Here is a 16286-nt window from a genome sequence, read left to right as displayed (position 1 = left end):
TGACATGCACTGTCTAGTGTGGGACCTTATATAGACAGCTGTATGCCTTTCAAAATCATGTCCAATCAACTGAATTTGCCACAGGTGGACTCCAATTAAGCTGTAGGAACATCTTAAGGATGATCAGTGGAAACAGGATGCACCTGAGCTCAATTTTGAGCTTCATGACAAAGGCCGTGAATACTTATGTACATGTGATTTCTTAGTGTTTTTTTTTAATTAAATTTGCAAAAATCTCAAAAACTTTTTACACAATGTCATTATGGGGTATTGTGTGTAGAATTTTGAGGACAAAAATGAATTTATTCCATTTTTGAATAAGGCTGTAACATAACAAAATGTGGAAAAAGTGAAGCGTTGTGTGCGAGCCATGGCGCAGTCACTCATATCGGAACCTTTTGTACCCCAGACTAGAGACTGAATTACGCACAGAAGTACATGAATTGCTAGTGCAAGTAGTCAGGGTAACCATGCATTTGTCACATTAGTGATGCGAATAAGAAACATATTTCTAAAAAGTGTCTGAAGTCTATTTACTAAGCCTTAGACGGAGATAAAGTATCAGCCAATCAATTCCTAACTGCCATGTCACAGGCTGTTTGAAAAATGAGTTAGGAGCTGGTTGGTTGGTACTTTTGGCCTGATTCAGCAAGGATCACACGCACCCGGCCACTGCGAAAATATGCAAATGAATACGATCTCAATGGTTTACTCACATCTTACATACTTAGCAAGATTGCGAAAACATTGGTACAATCGAGTACCATCGGACACATACACAATATATTGGTTGACCTGACCTCACTCAGGAATTGATAAACTTCCTGCATGCAGTGAGTGCTCAGGCTGCGTATGGGTTCGCAGTGGATAATTCATGCACGCCCCTGTAACAGCGTTCAAACGCACTGACACGCCTGCGTTTGCTCGCCCACTCCCCCGTCACCACCCAGAAACAGCACTTCCTATCAATGACTCGCATGCGTGTGTCTTAGAACTTGCAATCCTTGCTGAATAAGGCCCTTTATTCCCATCCAAGGCTTAGTAAATAGACTCTGTGAGAAGCTTGGCGCAGCTATATTGCAAAGTCTGTGACGTGCCTGCTTGGTGCGATTAGAGCAAATATGTCTGACACATCTGTGACATTTTATTAAGCTCTTGCATAGTGATACTCGGGGTCGTAAACATTTAGCACACAAAGCTAAAGAAATTGATCTAGCACCAGGAATTACGTATGTTACTTAGTTCCCCTGTAAATCCAACAGCTAAATAAACTTGCTTCACATTGTTTAGCGTCTACATTTATCCTGTAAATTACTCAGCATCTCACACAGCCCCAATACCTACGTAGTTCATGATGTATCATGTATTTATGTACACTACACAGTATGTACTATCACTTTAATAACAGGGCGGGCGGGACAGCATCATGGGCAGTGACGTCACACCCGGGAGCATCACGTGATGGTGCAGGCTACTCTGCAGAGCTCCACTGTGTACAGGAACTGGTGCTGCTTATGTTCTATGCTGCAAATTGTGTTATTGTCACAGCGGGGTAAGATTGTGTCAATCTGTTTTGTGCATATCGTAGTTTCAGCTAATAGAGGAACTGATATGCATGGTGAGTCTCTGAAGACTTGTTTTATTTAGTTGCTCTCTAATACATAATGGCAGTTATCAGAGCATGGTCTGTTTTATGTGTGTTTTGTTCATGCAAATCTTTCATTGTGTCAAAATAAAATTGACAAGAATGGCTCAGTACTGAGCTACTTATATACATAAAGGGAAGGCTATTGTGTGGTTATTCAATTTTGTAACTCATAAATTGTATTAGCATTGTCTAGTAATATAATAATAATAATAATAATAGACATACTCTTGTACATAAGGGGAAACCAAGTTGCATTTTTGTATATTTCAGAATAATAACTTTACAGTATATTAAGCAATGTGTTAATTGCATTGGATTAAGCAGGAATGGATTTTTCAGTCCTTATTTTGTTAAGATGGGTACACACTAGACTCCTACCCTCCGATATGACCCCTTCCATCAGGTACAAAATGCTCTGCTCCTGGACTTTCCACCTAATTTATGATTGCCGCCACCTGTGGTGAGCTAGTTAATTGATGAGAAGAGTGTTTTAACACAGGTGACGGCAATAATAAATTAGGTGGGAAATCCAGGGGCAGAGCATTGTGTACCCATACCTCCCGTTTTTTTTGGACTGTCCCACACGCGGGCCGCAGTGTCCGTACACACTGCACAATCTGGTGTACGAACTGCCTAATTTCGTTCCCCTGCCGCATTCTAGAACCATGGTGTCGGCCGTCAGATCTTTAGATTGGCCTGCACTGCAGGCAGATCTGAAGATGTGACACATGATGCGCTGGAGCTCGCATTAACACTAATAGGGGTATTCAATATGGGAGCGAAAACATCGTTTTTGCGTTAATATCGTACCTATGATGTCATTATCACAGGTTTTACTTTTACACCGTATTCAATTTCAAAGACTTATCGCAGGTTCGAAAAGTCTTTGATAAAAAACGGGGATAACATTTCATCATTGAATAGGTGTCAAAAAAAAGTGCAGAATTGGGGTTTAGGAGTGCAGGCTTAAAAAAAATAGCCTGCACCCCTGGGAATGACATTTAAAAAAGTTTATAAAAAAAAAAATAGGGACACCCCAAAAAATGTTATTTTAAAATTGGGTGAAAAAAAAAAAAATGGGAAAAAATTGTTAAACAATAGGGCTATTCTGCAAGTATGCGGCAGGTGTTTTCTACAATAGATTTATAGCAGCAGGTGCACAATTGCAGAATTTTAAAAAACTTACTTTAGGGACTTAAAAATATGCTAGTACCCATTTTCATGTACCCCAAATTTGATGGGACCACTTAAAAAAAAACGAAAAAAATAACCTAAGTGCTCTTCTACATCACTTCTTCAATGTCGGGAAAAAACACCTGCTGCGGCTATTTAAATCCCCGACTTTCATTTAAAGGCTAAAACAGGGGTACCCATAGTGATCCCCCATGTTTTTACAACTTTAGGGGGGTCCTACAATTTTTTTAAGGAAAAATTCGTAACTTTACGCAAATCCAACTTCGCAGGCTCCCGTTTTCGTTAATTTCATATTGAATACAGGGATAAGCGGGCGCGCGCGCCCCCGATACTTTAACGCAGGTAAAATCTCCGATATGAAACGTAAACTTCGACAGCGAAGTTTACGTTTCATATTGAATTCCCCTCTAAAGCTGGCCACACACTAGACCAACTTTCATCCAACCATCCAACTAGTTGATTGGTTGGAATGAAAATCTAGTAAGGTATGGGAATACATGATGATCAGCAATTTGCTTCTAAATGCCAGAAAACAGATGAAAATGGTCGTCAGACAAGTTTGTTAAATGTTTGATCTAAAAATTTGTTCAAACAACAGGTTTTGTCCATTTTCCGGCATTTGGGAGCAAATTGCTGATTGTCATTTGCTTTCATCCCTTACCAGATTTTCATTCCAACCAATCAACAAGCTGGCTGGTTGGATGTAAGTTGGTCTAGTGTGTGGCCAGCTTTACACACTGGCTGAATTGTCGTTCTGATGGTCCCATAATGACAAATCGTCCAGTATATCGTCTTTAGTGTAACCAGCATTACAGTTCTCTAGCCTCAATTGCAGCTACTGATTTACATCCAGTGTTTTGTATGTTTATTCTTTAGAACTTTTTTTATTGAATGTGTTTTTGTTTTTCTTTGCAGATGAATACTGTATGTACAGCAAATAAAAATGTCTGGTTTTAGTCCTGAGCTCATAGATTACCTGGAAGGTAAAATTTCCTTTGAGGAGTTTGAGAAGCGACGAGAAGAAAGACAGACTCGTGATAAAAAGGTATGGTAGTAAAAACAAGCAAAAGTTAAACATCGACTTGTCTCTTGCATAGAAATAATGGACGGCAATTTAGGGTACATGTTTTGGACAGGTCAGTGGAGGGGTGATGGAAGCACCATATTTTCTGCATCTATGGAACAGTTTTCATAAATGTCCCCAAGTTTATGGTAAAACAGAGAAATTCTGACTTCTGCAATACATTGTTCTAAAGCTGGGTACACCTGGCAAATAAATTCTGCAGATCTGATAAACTCTGGGAACTGACAGAGCAATTTTTAGCTCGGTAATGCAAAGAAAAAACCTTGTGCAGAATTTATATATCAAAATGTCTTATTAAGTATCAAAAGATACACAATATATAGAGTTCCTCCAAGGAGAGGTAATTTACCCATTTGATGATAACCTTCAGCTGATGTAATATGAAGAAAGGTATTAGATACCACTGCAGAATAAACACTGTAAATCAAGATAATATCCAAATTCTGAATGATATAGCAATTAGTGAAACTTCCAGGTGGTCCGTAATGGGAAGACACTATTTTCCTGGACGTATAGATGATCCCATACTGAAGACCGCGACCTGTCCAGCACCACAAGTGGCTGTATGACAGTCATGTTAGTCAGTTATGAGAATCCCACTAATGCCACAACATACAGTATGGTGCCCCCAGGCCCATGCAGCATGTGGAGCCCAGAAATTCAGCTGGGCTAAATGGATGTCTTCAGCTGTAAGGTATAGGCACTGTATAGCGCAATATAACCCATATGAATTTCAAAAGTCAATGTTTACACTATACAATTATTACATCTATCATACAATTTTTGGCTGAACGACCCGATAATTGTTTAGTTTAGTATTGTGTGAGTGAGCCTCCTCTTCTGGTGCCATTTTACTTGTGCTGAGTGTCTTTATTTTTTTCATGTATTTCGCCCGAAAATCTGATGCAACATAACCGCTTCATGAGACAGCACTTATTAATTTGATATGCGACACTTCTATATCTGTGTGCGTCTGAGTCTGTGTACAACACACAATAGAATAAACACAGCGGCATCATAGCATTTCGTATACAGGTGCAGACTCAGGACCTCATTCAGAGTCGGTCGTTGCGGCCGCACAGTCGTACGGGAAAAGGGGCCGGATATGCAAATGATGCACTCGCATGTTGCGTTCTTAAGATCGGATCGTTAGCTGGCCGACCAAGGGGAGGAAGCGGCCGGAAGACAAAAAATACGCTCCCTTCTCGTAGGCATTACACGTCATCTCCGGGCATATAAGGATTAATCGAGACCATCGGGAACCATCGAAACTGGTCGTAGAGCTTTAAGGTTGACCATACCCTCTCTTAAACACTACGATCAGGTCAGTGTACAAACCACCCATGTCACGTGTGCCATGACACTACTTTGTTAATTATGCACTCCCATAAAACGCCGTTCGCATAATTAGGCACGCCTGCGTTCGGATCTCCACTCCCCCGTTTTCAAGCACCTTCCCCTGTTACCACCCACAAACGCCTCATTCTGTCACTCAAACTACCGACCTGGCTGTGTTCAAGGAGAGAGAAATTTCTGATCGTAGCAGCTAGTTTGCGCACGCGCATTGCGAACTTTACGCATGCGCAGTTCAGCGAATATCGGTGGCGTACGACCATGCGGCCGCAACGACCGACTCTGAATGAGGTCCTCAGTCCCATATGGATATCTCAGTGTCACATTTCAAATTAGACACAATTTTCTGGTAAAAAAGACGCTCAGCGCAAGTCAAGTCACACAGGACCTGGCACGCTGAGAAGATCTGTTTGGCTTGATTGCATCAATAGTGTATGAGGACACATCTGTAGGAACCAGTCCTCTCCAATTGGCTTTGCAGGTATATCTTGGCTCATGTGGATCTTGTTTGTCATCTTTGTCATAGAGACATGTCGCAGGGTGAACATGTAATTAGCATGTATGTGTCTGACGTCCCTCTCCTTTGTTTCAGGAGTAAATTGATTTCTCATAACCTTTAAAAAATGTGAATTGTATTCACATAATAAAAATAACATAGCACCTAGAAATGGCATACAGTAGTGAATGAACTTCAGCCTTAACATTTTTCTCCTCAAAGACAGCATTTATGCTATTCCAAATAGTTTCCTATTTTTAATTTGTTTGTTTCATAGGGGTGGTTTGTTTTTATCTTTTCATTTGAAGATTACTAAATGACGTTACCTTTCTTGAACCTTGTAGAGATCTGAAGACCACATCGCCCTGCATTCAATTCAGGGTCAGAGACTCTCCAAAACAGTAGGTCTTGTTAGGTGTTCCCGGTATGCAGTGGTTAGTTCCTACCAAAAATGGCCCAAGGAAGGACAACCTGTGAATTGGCAACAGGCTCATGAGAACCCAAGGCTCACTGATGCGTGTGGCGAGCGAAGGCTAGCTCTTCTGGTCCTAATGCTTGCTATGACAGAGAGGTGTCAGAACTAGGGATGTGCGCCGACCCCCGTGTTTTGGTTTTGGATCTGGATTGGTTTTGCCAAAACCTCACCTCTGTGTTTTTTGGTTTTGGATCTGGATTTTTTTCTTATAAAATCAAAAAAACAGCTAAAATCACATAAAATTGGCTTTTTTTTTGTTCCTAAGGTATTAATAACCTCAATAATATTTATTTCCACTCGTTTCCAGTAAATTTTGACCACCTCACAACTCACAATATTGATTTTTTTTTCATCTAGTTAAAGGGCCAAAAGGTTGCATCCAGCTTGCTGGCTCAAAACTGATTGATATAATTATTAATAGAGTTGAGGACTGTGCAAAGATGATGGTTGTGATACCCTTGAGGATTGAAAAATTGATAGTTGGTGCAGCCCCTGGCTGTAAAATTGATAATACATTAATTAATAAACAATTATTGGTGCAGCCCCTGGCTGTAAAATTGATAGTAAATAAATTAAATAACAATTCATTGGTGCAGCCCCGGGCTGAATAATGAATAATAATTGAATTAAAGAAGTAAAAAAACAATTAATTGGGTGTAGCCCCTGACTGTAAAATTGATAATAAATTAATTTAAAAACAAATCATTGGTTCCTGAACCAACCATAACATTAATTTAAAATGTCAGTCAGCAATACCCCAACCATCACATAATGGAAAGGAAAAAGGTGTAAGATGGAATAGTCCTTGGGACCTCCCACCCGCCCTTATGATGTATACGAAACAGGACATTCACAGTTTAACAAACCGATCATTGCAGCGACAAGGACTGCCAATTGTGGCTGAAATTATTGGTTTGTTTGGACCCCCATAAAACAAGCTGCCAATGTGCATTGGATATGGAAATGAAAATGATCCCATACACAAATTGGCTTTACATTACAAGTTGTCGTCGTCCTCGTCATCCTCTTCTTCACATAATATTAATTTGTCCCCGCTGTAATCCACCATAGGCACCTCTGTAATTTTTTTATGTAATTGTTGGTAGAGGTCTTCCTCGTGGAATTTGTATTTCATTTTAATGAACATCATCTTTTCCACATTTTGAGGAAGTAACCTCCTACGCCGATCACTGACAAGGTTGCCAGCTGCATTGAAAACTCTTTTGGAGTACACACTGGAGGGTGGGCAACTTAAGTAATGCAAAGCCAGTTTGTGTATGGGACTCCAAATAGTCCCTTTCAGTACTGGCAGGAAAAAGAGGCAATCTGACATGCCTATTAGGATGTTATCTCTGAAATAGTCCTCCACCATTCTGTGAATAGAGACTGTATCACACATAATCACTGTAGACATGTCACTAGTAGGGAGTTCTCTCAAGCCCGACCAGATGTCATTTTTTGGTGAACATCTGCATGACCAGCAGGCATTCTGTAAGGAAAATTTAGTTTTTTTCATGGCAGCTATAGAAACTGAAGGAGGAGATGATGGCGTTTCACTTGCGGCTGCAGCTGACAATTTCTTTTACCAACAGCTCTTTGCATAGTTTTAGATTTCAGTCTGTTGGAAAAAAAACTCATAAGGTAGGACTTAAACCTAGGATCCAGAATGGTGGCCAAAGTATATTTTTCAGATTTCAATAGATTGACGACTCTTGGATCCTGGTGAAGTGAATCAAGGGCTTGATCCACCAGTCCGACATACCTTGCGCAATCACTCCGTTTCAGCTCCTCCTTCAGTTTCTCCAGATGTTTTTGCAAAAGTCTGATGAGGGGAATGACCTGACTCAAGCTGGCAGTGTCTGAACTAACTTCACATGTGGCAAGTTCAAAGGGTTTGAGAACCTTGCACAACACAGAAATTATTCTCCGCTGCGCTTGAGTAAGGTGCATTCCCCCTCCACGGCCTATGTCATAGTCTGTTGTATAGCTCTGGATGGCCTTTTGCAGTTCCTCCATCCGCTGAAGCATATAGAGGCTAGAATTCCACCGAGTTACTACCTCTTGATTCAGCTGCTGGCAGGGCAAACTTAACAGTACCTGCTGGTCATGCAATCTTTGACAAGCGGTTGCTGAATGTCTAAAATGTCCGGATATTTTGCTGGCCACCGAGAGCATCTCCTGCACGCCCCTGTCATTTTTTTTAAAATGTTGCACCACCAAATTAATTGTGTGAGCAACACATGGGACATGTTGGAATTCGCCCACATGTAATGCTCTCACAATATTGGTGGCATTGGCCGAAATCACAAATCCCGAGGAGAATCCAAGTGGGGTAAGCCATTTAGCAATGATTTCCCTGAGTTTTTCTAAGAGGTTCTCAGCTGTATGCCTCTTAGTGAAACCAGTTATACAAAGAGTAGCCTGCCTCTGTATCAGCTGTCTTTTGGTAGATGTTGCTGTTGTAGGCAAATCACCTACCCAGTGGGCTGTCACAGTCATGTAATCCTTAGTTTGCCCTGTCCCACTTGTCCACATATCAGTGGACAGTGGGTACAACGGCATTTCTGAGGACATTAATAAGGTTTTTTTTAATATCCTTGTACAGACTTGTAATGGCTGTTCTAGCGAAGTGAATTCTAGAAGGGATCTGGTAGCGAGGACACAGGACCTCAATTAACTGTTGAAAACCCACTGCAGTAATGGCGGATGCTGGACGCACATCTAATATCAGCATAGCTGTTATGACATCGGTAATCCGCTGTGCAACTGGGTGATTGCTGTCATACTTATTTGCCCTTGCAAACAATTGTTTGACAGTTAATTGTTATTTGGAGGATACACTTCAAGTAGTCTTCCTCTTGGTCCCCTTCTGGAATGAAGATCCACTCACAGCAGCAGCAACAGGCGTAGTTATCAAGGATCCTTCTGAGGAATCGCGGATAGGAGAGGAGTCAATCATGCTTTGAATAACAACATTGGATGCAGCAGGACTACTCCCGATGAAGAATGAGGATGTTGATGGTGGAGATCGAAGGCGCTTGGATCCCACAGAGAGGGAGCAGGTAGGTGACACTGGACTTGTTGAGTTTTGGAACTTGGCGACATACACTTTGATATTTGAATGTGCTCCAAGTGACGTAACAAGGAGGAGGTTCCTAGGTGGTTTGGGTCCCTCCTTCTACTCACTCTTGCTTGGCAATGATACATATGGCTTTACAACTGTTGTCCGGATTGGGTGGAAATAATTCCACACGCGAGAAGTGGATTTTTTGTCTTTTGCCCCGGCATGACAACAATGGGCTTTGGCTTTTTCAATCCATGGGCAACAGCTGTTGCCTTACTTACACAAAGGACATCCTCGGCATCAACATCCTCATCACCAACATCTTCATCATCAACATCCTCATCATCCTTAGCGCCTTCAACTACCAAAATATCTTCCTCCTCCATGTGAAATTCCACAGAAGCATCCTCACTGACTACGTCTGCAAGATGTTGACTGCCCTTCCCCACATTTACAGATGGCACACAAATGTTGGAACTTGGATGATCCTCCAGTACACTAGTATTTAGGTCTGGCTCACACATGGCAACCGCGGACACACTTGCACTCTCCTCGAGGATTTGTGATTAGGATTTCTCAGGGCACACACTTGGTTTTTCCGTAGCTGTCTTACTCATCTTAACAATTTTTTAATGGTACCACCACCACTACAAACAAAAGGGCTTTCAGAACCAGCAGTCATCATAAATAAAGGCCAAGGCCTTATCCTTTCCTTGCCACTTTGTGTAGTGAATGGCATATTGCCAATTTTTTGTTTATCTAAAGGCAACTTGCCTTTAGTTTTTTTTTTTTCTTTACTACAGTAAAAGTAGCTTTACCATATCCATGGCGTGACTTAAGCCCTGGGGCATGGGCTTTCATAGAGGACGAGGAAGTTGGCGGCCTTGCATCATCATGATGACTGCTGGCGGCAGCTACAACATGTGGTTCTTGGCCTTGCTCTCCTCTCATCTGACAGCCTTCCATATTTTCTGTGGTCATGAAGCAGTGTCACAAGCTCCAATAGTGTAGCCAAGGTGCGGTTACAAAAGTCACACACGTGCAGTCGTGCGCACTCAGAAAAAAAATAGACAAAAGACACTATATATTTTTTTTTTTTCGTGTCCAGAACTTGGGCCCAGAGCACAGATTGATGACGACTGGAGTCGGGTAGCACTAGGTTGCAACTTGCGTTGCTGTATCTCGTGTGGCTAAGCCTAACCTGCACACACAGAAAAAAAAATAGACAAAAGACACTTTTTTTTCGGGTCCGGAACTCCAGCCCAGATGGATCAGCACCAGCCCAGATGAACACAGCAGACAGCACAGCAGTGACAGCACCAGATGGATCAGCATCAGCCCAGATGAACACAGCAGACAGCACAGCAGTGACAGCACCAGATGGATCAGCAGTGCACCAGCCCAGGACACAGCACCAGCACAGGTAAGTACTACTTCTCCCAGCCCTACACTACCCACCCTCCCTGTTCAGTCTCCACAGACGGAGTGAAATGGCGGCCGCCGCGTGGTCCCTTATATACATAGAGACGAAAGCTTGCGAGCCGCAAGATTTTGTCTCTATGGTTTTGCCTCTGTTTGAGATCTGGGGCCGGCGGGGGAACCGAACGCACGTTCGGTTCTCGCCCCTGATCTCAAAATTCGGGTGGGTTCGGATCTCTGAGATCCGAACCTACTCATCTCCAGTCAGAACGCACTGCTTGCTGCGTAGAATGCCGGTCAGAATGCCCATGCGTTATTTACCTGGGTAAGAAATGTCTCCAGGATGGAAGAAGGCAAGACGGCGGAGGCAGTGTGATTCTCTAGGCAATGTTGTGCTGGAAAACCTTGGGTCCTGCCATTCATGTGGATGAAGCTGGGTACACACAATACGATATGTGTACCCAGCGATACGACGGGAGACACCCTCCCCTCGCCGACAGGCCAACCTATCGGGCGGGCGGTACACATTTCACTATCTGGTGCTCGACCGCCCAGTATGTTGGCCCCTACCGCATCCCACTGCATGGGGTCATCAGTCATCGTCAGGTTGAGCTGCATGTAGGGACAATCTGACGATGCAACGGGAGTGCACAACAGCTGACATAGTGGGTACACACTAGACGATTTTGACGATATGTCGTTCTGATCCGTTGGAATCTGGCATATCGTTCAAGAAATCGTATGGTGTGTACCAGGCTTTACTTTGACATGTACCATATACGTAAACATTGTTGCAGTAAAGTAAACGACTTCATTGCACTGGTATTCTCTGATGGCAGTGGCCTCTTTCTGCAGGATTATGCGCCCTGCCACACTGCAAAAATTAATCTGGAATGCTTTGACTTGGCCTCCAATTTCCCCGGATCTCAATCTGATCGAGCATTTGTGGGATTTGCTGGAAAAACAAGTCTGAGCCATGGAGGTTCTAAACTCGCAATTTACAGGACTTAATGGGTCTGCTGCTAACGTTTTGGTGCCATATACTGCAGTACACGTTCAGATGTCTTGTGGAGTCCATGCCTCGACTGGTCAGAGCTGTTTTGGCGGCACGAGGGTGACCTACACAATATTAGGAAGGTGGTTTTAATGTTATGGCTTATCAGTGTATATTCAGCAATTGCCTAATCTTGTGTGAGGTTACATCTGCTACACAAACCTGATGCAAATCACTCCTGGCAGTCAAGGGCAAAGTTTTAAGACATGTCCATTTTATTTGCTCTGAACCTTGGGTTTGTTCTAGCCAACAGATCTTTATTGATGCACAGTCATTTAAAGTCATGGTGTATTACCTAATAATGTAGACATAGAGAGTGTTATTTTTTTAGTGTATACAGTAATTGGAGTGGTGTGTTTTTACTCAAGATAAAAAAAAAAAAAGAGAGCAGCTTTACACTAGTTTCATTATTTGAATATGTGTGTTAGTCATACCGTGAGTTTTCTGCAGTGCTGGAAATCTAACAAATCTGTAATGATATGAATATTTTTTTCTCTTTCATCCACCAGGAGACACTGAAGATCAAGACATTGGGGTATAGACGGGTGGATGAGAGGAGCTGGCACTTTAAATCTTTAATTGTCTAGTGACTCCTCCCCCTCTATCCCCAGAGGGAGCCGAGCACTTGGGGCGGAGCTCAGCCCATACTTAATATTTTTTATCTTTATTTTAACTTTATTTATTTTCGAGCTTCCCACAGCATTGAGGACAGGCGAAAAGAGAGCTGCATCTGTCAGCCTACCACTTGGAGGGACCCGCCTCCGCTAGAGTGGATGTCCGGGTCCCAGGCAATCTGGGAGTAGATCAGGGAGGGACACGCCATAGCTTACTGCAGAAGCTGCGTCCGTGCTACCCCATGCTTCGCCGCAGACCTGTTCACCGGCAGTGGCAAGTATAATGTGTAGCGGAGGACTGAGAGAGATCTTCCCCCACCCGCTTGAAATGCTCCATGTGTGATGCCAGCGTGAACTAAAGGAGGCGGAGCTACCGCACGTAGTCGCAGGTCCCCAAGTTCCGCCAGTGTCTCCCATTAAGGGGAGACTGTACGGCAGTTGCCATGTCTTTAGTGTGCAGGTGATCCCTGCACCCTCTGTGCTGTATGTACTCAGCACCCCTGCACGATGGTCTGAGTGTTTACACTGTGACAGCGCGGTGCCTTGCCACGGCTGTCATTAGGAGTGACAGAAAGCCAGCGGGGAGCGACTCTACTTCCTTCACATGGCCGCGGTCTAATGCCTGGTGGTGAGCAGCGGTGGTAGTTTGTTTGCCTGTTCAGACCGGCCGGGGTTTGCGCCGGGGCTCTGTTCCTGGCGGTGAGGTGGAGGGGCTTAGGTCCGACGACCATTACTGCTCCTGGGAGTAGGAGCAGGCGCCGCCCTCTTCACAGCCTCTCCCTCAGTTGGCGCGCAGTACAACAGACTGGCGCCATTTTATTCAGATCACACCTAAGACATCAAACTGTCCTACAAGGCGCTGGTTTGCTGCATCGCTGGCTGTATCCACCGCTGTTTGGAGCCAGGTCTTCTCAAGGGCAGTGAGTTATTAGGAGTCCTTCTGGCTCTGCCCCCACTATATATAGAAAACTGGTGCTATAGCTTCACTGCGATTCTGTCACAGGTTTTCTTCCTATGACAGGTTGGTAAATGTAATGTAATATGTGTATATATGTATACATGCGTATATGTGTTTCATATATATTATATCTGGCATGGTTTCACAGTGGATACTGCTTCAGTACTCAGGATCCAAGTGCAGAGGCGGTAGGCGCTCTGACAGCGCCTTGGAGCTACGATCTTGTGTTCCTCCTTTTCCATTTCTTCCGCGAGTCCTCAAGTGTTTCAAGCTAGAATGGCCATGGTCATCGTGGTGGCTCCGAACTAGTCCGGTTGGGACTGGTTCTTAGATCTCCAACTGCTCCTCGTCGAGGATCCCTGGCTACTACCACTTCGCCCGGACCTCCTGCTTTTAAGTTAGTTTGTTTTACCCAGACTTACAGCGGCTGCATTAATGGCGTGGCTGTTGAGGCTGCTATCTTTAGTTGTAGCGGGGTTCACGGACTCTATGGTTCCTACCATGCAATAGGCTAGCGCGCCATTACGTCAGCTCATTATCATCGCATCTGGTAATCTTATGTGACCTGGTGTTTCCCAACACTTCCTCTGTTGTCCCGTCTCCTCTACTTCGGGGCTTGGACGCTGGGTTACGCCTCGGTTCTCTCTAGGTTCAGGTTTTGGCATTGTCAACATTTTTAAGCGCCACCTGGCTTTGTTCCCTCAGGTTAAAACTTTCCTTCAGGGAAGTTCTCTGAATACAGCTTCCGTTTGTCCCGCCTACATCTCTGTTGTTCCTCTAGTCTTCTCTGTGCAAGTTTTTCTAGGATGTGAAGCTGAAACTCCTCTCTCGGAAGAGGGCTCTCTTATTGGTCTTGGCTTTGGCCAGGCGGGTTTCAGAGTTGGGAGCCATCTTTTTTCGGCTTCCTTTATCTCATTTTTCATGATGTCTGTAAAGAACTCCATACCTTGCTGTCTTTCCTGCCTACGGTGATTTCAGCCTTCCACATCACCCAGCCGATTGTGTTCCGGTGTGGTCGGATGGCTCTCTGTCGTCCCTCTCCTTGGATGTGGTGCGGGTTCTTCGGATTTATGTGGCCCATACCGCAGCATTGTGGCCCAGTTTCCTTGTTGTCCTTTAGGATTCTGCTAACGTGGTTGGCCTGCTTCTACGCAGGACGAGGGCCAGATGGATCAGTTTGGCCGATAGGCGTATGATGTTACGTGCCTGGCTTCCGCCGTTTTCTCTTCCTGCGCAGTCCACTCGTGCGGTGGGTGCTTCTTGGGCTACCCGTCGTGGAGCCTCAGCAACTCTGTTATGCCGTGCGGTCACATGGTACAAAACTTTGGGACGTCCCCAATGTCTTGATCACCAGTATCCCCTGGTGGATCAAGGAGGAAATAGGAGTTTGGTACTTACCAGTAAAAGCACTTTCTCCGACACTGCCATTGTGTTCTGTTTTACATTCGTGTTGTGTGTGTGTTTTCTGTTCGGCTTTTGCCGTCTTGTTTGATTCCTTCTCCTCAGTTTGTCTTCTGATTCTGTTTCCGTCTCCTCGGCCTCCATTTCTCTAACTGGGGCTGGGGATAGAGAGGGAGGAATTACTCACACTTAAAGATTTATTGTGCCAGCTCCACTCATCCACCCGTCTATACCCCAGTGTCTTTATCCTCCAGTGTCCCCAGTGGAATCGGAGAAAGGGATTTAACTGGTAAGTACCGAAGTCTATGTTTAATAGATTAACACACTATTTTGTTGTATTTAGGATGTTTCAAGTGTAATACCTACAGACACTACAGCTGGTGACTCTAATGAGCCTAGTGGTCCTTCCACATCAAAATGTGCAGTGTACAATGAGGACAAAGGTATTTTTTTTTCAACATGTTTACAGATTTGTTTACCTTTTTTATTTGTTTTCTTCTATTATATCTTTATAACTGGTTGCCTATTCCTATGCTACAGAGCTTAAAATGCAGTGCATGTGCCACTGGTAACATTAAAGAGTATTCAATTTCTTTACTGATCTATTTTGATTATTGATATGTTAGTAAATGAAAGCGACAATGTAAGTAACTTGACCCTCTGATGAAGTAAAGCTGGGGCATTCTAATCACCAGCAGACTTTAAAGCAGGACTGGACCCCTCTGATTTAAATACTGAAAACAACTGACAATGCAAAGGGTCACTGAAGCCTCAAATGTAAATATTCCCTTAACATAACAACCTTGTGCAGGGCGATAATGCGTCCTGTGCCCACTGCCCCCTTCCCCCTTACCAAACATGTGTCACCATGATGACATAATGATAGAGCAGGGCTGCTGGGACCAAAGGAGTAACTGAGCCCCCGGTGTCCTAAAGGTGGGTACACAACTGACAGATAATATCTGCAGATGATGGTCATTCGTACACACTGAACGGCCATCATCTGCTTGGACCCTCTGGTCCCGGGTTGGCGGTGTTATCTGTCCATCGGGTGTGCAGCACAGCCAATGCGATATGTCGTGAACAGGGTTGCATACCCAGTTTCTGACATACTGACTTTGTCATGGAATCTATTACAGCATTGCCTTCAGAAGTGTTGTGTGAGGTCAAAATACAATTGGGGTCTGTTGGAACACGCTCACTAACTGCTTAGCAGTCGCTTGTCAGGATGCACTGACTCATGGTTGACCACACTGGAGCTTTGAAAGTTTTTCTTTAGCTCATTATTAACATGCTTGGATTGTAATGTGACTATGGTTTGGACTATGGTCGTCATCAAAGTTTATTTATAAGACCTCACAAAATTTCTGCAGCACCATATATTAAGGAAATGCAGACATGACTGTATAAGTCATAAGAGAACATTTGTGCAACGTGTGTAAGTTATTATGACAGGTATGACGATACAATTCCAAACATGCAAATTATGTAATGATCATGCAGTTAGACAGGCAAGGATAGATGTG

The 16286-nt window shown here is 43.7% G+C and overlaps 1 protein-coding gene across 2 annotated transcripts in view; it reads left to right on the top strand.

Moving 5' to 3' along the window:
- The first annotated feature begins 1435 nt into the window (after positions 1-1435).
- The window catches only part of GTF3C3 (general transcription factor IIIC subunit 3), an 89283-nt gene continuing 74432 nt past the window's right edge, over positions 1436-16286 (top strand). Inside the window, exons 1-3 of one of the 2 annotated variants that reach the window (XM_088467157.1) lie at positions 1436-1552; positions 3758-3887; positions 15104-15203. In XM_088467157.1, the coding sequence (XP_088323283.1) occupies positions 3786-3887; positions 15104-15203 (202 nt within the window). In that variant the 5' untranslated portion in view covers positions 1436-1552; positions 3758-3785. Of the gene's footprint in view, positions 1619-3757; positions 3888-15103; positions 15204-16286 lie in introns of both variants that reach the window. The other variant, XM_088467167.1, reaches the window with a different exon arrangement.

Source organism: Taudactylus pleione, unplaced genomic scaffold, assembly GCF_031769625.1.
Source record: "Taudactylus pleione unplaced genomic scaffold, aTauple2 ptg000009l, whole genome shotgun sequence".
Classification (NCBI taxonomy): domain Eukaryota; kingdom Metazoa; phylum Chordata; class Amphibia; order Anura; family Myobatrachidae; genus Taudactylus; species Taudactylus pleione.
The sequence above is the reverse complement of the archived record's forward strand: the minus strand, read 5'-3'. Positions and strand labels throughout refer to the sequence as shown.